General features: G+C 34.8%; 1 protein-coding gene across 1 annotated transcript; it reads left to right on the top strand.

Moving 5' to 3' along the window:
* Positions 1 to 1,806: 1,806 nt before the first annotated feature.
* Positions 1,807 to 3,104, top strand: LOC149680182 (zinc finger MYM-type protein 1-like). Its single transcript, XM_089834583.1, has 2 exons — positions 1,807 to 2,638; positions 2,797 to 3,104. The coding sequence occupies exons 1-2, from the start codon at positions 1,807 to 1,809 to the stop codon at positions 3,102 to 3,104; spliced, it is 1,140 nt and encodes a 379-aa protein (XP_089690709.1).
* Positions 3,105 to 6,010: the final 2,906 nt, after the last annotated feature.

Here is a 6,010-nt window from a genome sequence, read left to right on the forward strand (position 1 = left end):
AACAGTCTTTTTTAAGACTAAACAACAGTCTTTTTTAAGACTAAGCAATAGTCTTTTCTTAAGGCTAAACAAGTCTTTTTTAAGACTAAACAACAGTCTTTTCTTAAGGCTAAACAACAGTCTTTTCTTATGGCTAAACAAGTCTTTTTTAAGACTAAACAAGTCTTTTCTTAAGGCTAAACAAGTCTTTTTTAAGACTAAACAACAGTCTTTTTTAAGACTAAACAACAGTCTTTTTTAAGACTAAACAACAGTCTTTTTTAAGACTAAGCAATAGTCTTTTCTTAAGGCTAAACAAGTCTTTTTTAAGACTAAACAACAGTCTTTTCTTAAGGCTAAACAACAGTCTTTTCTTAAGGCTAAACAAGTCTTTTTTAAGACTAAACAACAGTCTTTTCTTAAGGCTAAACAAGTCTTTTTTAAGACTAAACAACAGTCTTTTTTAAGACTAAACAACAGTCTTTTTTAAGACTAAACAACAGTCTTTTTTAAGACTAAACAACAGTCTTTTTTAAGACTAAACAACAGTCTTTTTTAAGACTAAACAACAGTCTTTTTTAAGACTAAACAACAGTCTTTTTTAAGACTAAACAACAGTCTTTTTTAAGACTAAACAACAGTCTTTTTTAAGACTAAACAACAGTCTTATGGCTAAACAAGTCTTTTTTAAGACTAAACAAGTCTTTTCTTAAGGCTAAACAAGTTTTTTTTAAGACTAAACAACAGTCTTTTTTAAGACTAAACAACAGTCTTTTTTAAGACTAAACAACAGTCTTTTTTAATACTAAGCAGTAGTCTTTTCTTAAGGCTAAACAAGTCTTTTTTAAGACTAAACAACAGTCTTTTCTTAAGGCTAAACAACAGTCTTTTCTTAAGGCTAAACAAGTCTTTTTTAAGACTAAACAACAGTCTTTTCTTAAGGCTAAACAAGTCTTTTTTAAGACTAAACAACAGTCTTTTTTAAGACCAAACAACAGTCTTTTTTAAGACTAAACAACAGTCTTTTTTAAGACTAAACAACAGTCTTTTTTAAGACTAAACAACAGTCTTTTTTAAGACTAAACAACAGTCTTTTTTAAGACCAAACAACAGTCTTTTTTAAGACTAAACAACAGTCTTTTCTTAAGGCTAAACAAGTCTTTTTTTAAGACTAAAACCCGGTCTTTTTAAGACTATAAACCCAAGCGTTTACTATAGATAGTTTAAAACTAGAAATATGAACTCAAGGAAATTCATTTCGGGGGCCCAAAAACGTCAAAAAAGAAAGAGAGATGAAATATTAGTTGATAATCTGAGAGGTGCAATGGAACGGTTTTTGCAACCATCATTTAAGGGGAATGTTAGTAGTCTCGGTGAGAACCATGAGGTTCAGGAGCAGGATGTAGAATGCGAAACTTTGATAACCATTCCAGGCATTCTTCCTGAAATAAATGCTTTCGAGCTTTCAGGTTCAGAAATGGTTACCGAAGAAGCGCTGAAAATTAGAGATACCGATACAGATATAATTGAAAAGCAAAACCCATTAAAAACTGGAGTAAAGAGGAGGGAAGTACAAAATCATTATCAAATTTAAATGCTTTGGATATTAGTTTGGATAAAGATTTTTTGCCCGTTCAGCCAAACCTGGGTTCTTTCCCAAAAACTTTAATTGGTGGCAAAAATCGAGGCTTCAATTAATCTTGGTACAGCAAATTTGAAATGCTCGAATACTCCGTAGCAAAGGATAAGGTTTATTGCTTTTGTTGTAGGCATTTTCCGAGTAGTAGAAGTACGGCTTTTATTACTGGGTTTTCGGACTGGAAAAATATGGCAAAAAAATTTGAAGAGCATTTTAACTCGTCTAAATCTTCTCATCAACAATCATATCCAAAATACTTGGATTATTTGGAAACGAAAGCTAGCGGTTCAGTAGCGTGTCAGGTTAATGACCATCATAGAGTGGGTGTTATTAGAAACCGAGATGTGCTATCCGCACACGTGCAAATAATAATACTCTGCGCCCAACAAGATCTCGCCCTGCGGGGCCATAGGTCTGATGACCGTAATGGAAACAGAGGCAACTTTGTTGAGATTTTAGACCTTTTGAAAACAAAATGCCCTGATTTGAGAGCCAAGTGCGAAAACATGCCTAGTAACGCCAAATATATGCATGGTACAATTCAAAATGAACTAATTAATATTTGTGGAAATTTAGTAAGGAAAATGATTTTACAAGAACTTAATGAATCCGGTGGAATTTATTTTATTTATGAAACGAGAGACAACGCGGGTGTAGAGCAGTTGAGTGTATGTCTTAGATATACTAGAATTAGAGATAAAGCCGTCATAGAAAGGTTTTTGGGGTATACAGATTTACATAAATTTGATTCCGAGAACATTTCATTGGCCATTATCAAGGTTCTTAAGGATTGTGGTTTAAAAATAGGAAACTGCGTAGCACAGACCTATGATGGGGCTAGCGTTATGAGTGGGCATGTAAACGGAGTGCGAGTGAAAACTGAAGCGGCAGTTGGTGGGAATTGTCCGTATGTGCATTGCTACGCCCACAGGTTAAATTTAGTTTTGGTTGACTGTTGCTCCAACATCTTGGCAGTCCGAGAATTGCTCGTTCTTCTACAAGCAATATACAACTTTCAAAGTAATTCGGTTATTATAAGAAGCGCATATTTTGAAGACTCCCAGAAAGAATTAGGTTATGACAAGATCCTAAAAATGCCACAAAGTTGCAACACAAGGTGGTCAAGCAAAAAAAAGGCCTTCACTATTTTAGACATAGGTTCAATGCCGTGATTTTAGCATTAGAGGATGTTATTGAGAAGGGAAAGTCTGAAGAAGCAGCCGAGTGCCGCGGGTATATTTCTCAATTACAAAACTTTAACAACTTAATTTTGATTGTGGCTTTAGATGAAGTATTGGGTATTACAAACTCCCTTTCTGAATATTTGCAAAGTCCGAATGTTGTCTTCACACAAGCAATTGTTATTTGTGAAGCTACTGTAGGAAATTTAGAAAATGTTAGAAACTCTGAGAAGCTGGAATTAATTTGGGAAGAAGCTTCAAAGTTGGCTGAGTCCGCTTTTATCCCTGTGCCAGCGAACCTTTAGCTTCGCGGAAACGGAAGATAATCCCTAATATGAGACTGCGAGACAGTGTAATTATTACCACGACAGGTAACCGACAAACGGAAGTAAAAACCATAATTGGTCAGATGAGTCATTCACTTCGAACTCATTGATAAATTTGTATCAGAAATTAAAAAAAGGCTTTTAGAAAACGCGACACTATACAAAGGTATAATGGCGTCTGATCCTCATTCGGAAAACTTTCTTAACGAAAAGGAAGTCACAGCTTACTGTCAAAAGTAGAGCCGGCTGGATTTTGACCTCGATTCTTTGAAAGTTCAGATAAACATAGCTAGAAATATAATAAAATCCAAAAATTGGAATAGTGTGGCCGAATGTTACAAGTATTTATTGCCAATGAAAGATGGCTTTCGGGATCTAGTAAAATATTACAATGTTGTTTTGTGCATTCCCGTGGCCAATACAGTTTCAGAAAAAAGTTTCAGTTCCCTGAATAGAATTGAAACACGATTACGTACTACAATGGGGGAGGAAAGGTTATCAGACCTGGCCCTTAAAAACTAGAGATATTCCTCAAAATCCTGAAATACATTCCAAAATTCGAAAATATTACAGAAATATACAAAACCACTTACACTTATTTTACTAAATGTCCGATATTGCATCATAATGCATGATAATTTTTTAAAAACAAAGGGGGAGGGGGCCTCTAGATCACGCTGTTCCTACGCGAGAAAATATCCTGGCGGCGCTACTGCCTATTCCGTTAACACGTTCAGACAAGGGCTTTAGGAGGTGGTTGACCAGTGCTATTGCATTGTTATCATTGGAATTTATTTTGTGATTTATTAATTTTTTAATTGAGTAGGCGACAAATTGACATCTCTCCACACAATCATAGTGTGATTCATGACCTTGAGAAACTATCTGGTCATAGGTTAACTTAAGGTAGAGTTAAAAGTAACTTTTTGAAAAGTGTACAATGGTTTATATGACCTATTAGGGAAATTCGGAACCTTATTATTTAACAAACGTGAAGATAACAAAGGATATTTTGACAATACCTATTTGAGAATCTCTAGAAACGCTTTACGCACCCTGTTTTTTAATCGATTTATTACAAGTATTGTCCCTTATTTGCGGTGTTTATACCAAAATTCTATTTATAGGCCACTCTTTTGTTGACAATTTTTTTGACATAAAAAATCCATCGTTATTTTGTTATAAAATTGGTAAACTATTAACAGGCATGGGTCCGAAATGCATTGTGTGAAAACATCTGGTGACTGTTACGCTATTGTTAAATGATTGAGGAATGTGGGCGTGTCTATTCAGAAATTTCGTTAGCTCAAGGAAGCATTTTTGTTGAAAAATGTACAATGGTTTTATGACCTATTAGAGAAATTCGGAACCTTATTATTTATTAGACGTGAAGATAACAAAGGATATTTTCACAATGGAGAATCACTAGAAACTTTTTACATACCATGTTTTTTATTTATTACCCCAATAAAATTGTCTCTTATTTGCGGTGTTCATAACAAAATTCTATTTATAGGCCGCTCTTTTGTTGACAATTTATTTGACATAAAGAAAATCCAACGTTCTTTTGTTATAAAATCGGTAAACTATTAACAGGCGTGTGTCAGAAATGCATTGTGAGAAAACATCTGGTGACTGAGGAGGCGGTAAGATATAAAACGGCAATTTACTCGGTATTTGGTAAATTACTGGTAATATACGGACGGCAAATTACCGACTCACATCTTTATGAGTTAAACTTACTAGTTGCAATATTTCGATATTATAGTACTTCCATCTAATACGTACTATCTTGTTTAACCTTTTTTATGGTATTGTAGAATATAACTTTGTTTTTGGGTAGAAAAACTGATGGTTCGTCGATCGTGTTTTCATGGAAATTTTGGCTTATTTCTAAGGCGCTCATGGGCTCATAATTACCGATCCGCGACAATTTGGTCTCGCCGTTTTGATCTCAGGACAAATGGGTCTCGAGACAATTGGGTCCCGGGACAAATGGTTCTCGGGAGAATTGGGTCTCGGGACAAATGGGTCTCGAGATAATTGGGTCTCGGGACAAATGGGTCTCGGGACAATTGGGTCTCGGAACAATTGGGTCTCGGGACCTAACCCAACCCAACATTGTTTGGGGGAAAGAAGATTATTTATATGAGTATTAAAAGCCCGCCTCTTACCACGAACAATTTATTAGCAATAATAGAAATATTTTGGAAAATGTGTCAGATAATTAATAGGAGAATATTTTGGAAAACGTGGCAGCTAATTAATTGGAGAATATTTTGGAAAAGGTGGCAGCTAATTAATTGGAGAATATTTTGGAAAAGGTGGCAGCTAACTATTAGAAGAATATTTTGGAAAAGGTGGGAGCTAATTAGTAGGAGAATGTTTTGGAAAAGGTGGTAGCTAATTAGTAGGAGAAAGTTTTGGAAAAGTTGGCAGCTATTTAATAGGAGAATATTTTGAAAAAGTTGGCAGCTAATTAATTGGGGAATATTTTGGAAAAGGTGGCAGCTATCTATTAGGAGAATATTTTGGAAAAGGTGGCAGCTAATTAGTAGCAGAATGTTTTGGAAAAGGTGGTAGCTAATTAGTAGGAGAATGTTTTGGAAAAGGTGGCAGCTAATTAATTGGAGAATATTTCGGAAAAGGTGGCAGCTAACTATTAGAAGAATATTTTGGAAAAGGTGGCAGCTAATTAATTGGAGAATATTTTGGAAAAGGTGGCAGCTAACTATTAGAAGAATATTTTGGAAAAGGTGGCAGCTAATTAGTAGGAGAATGTTTTGGAAAAAGTGGTAGCTAATTAGTAGGAGAATGTTTTGGAAAAGGTGGCAGCTAATTAATAGGAGAATATTTTGGAAAAGTTGGCAGCTAGTTAATAGCAG

Source organism: Phalangium opilio, unplaced genomic scaffold (genome assembly GCF_054372755.1).
Source record: "Phalangium opilio isolate 3A_F unplaced genomic scaffold, DU_Popi_V2 ptg000039l_2, whole genome shotgun sequence".
In the NCBI taxonomy this organism is placed as follows: domain Eukaryota; kingdom Metazoa; phylum Arthropoda; class Arachnida; order Opiliones; family Phalangiidae; genus Phalangium; species Phalangium opilio.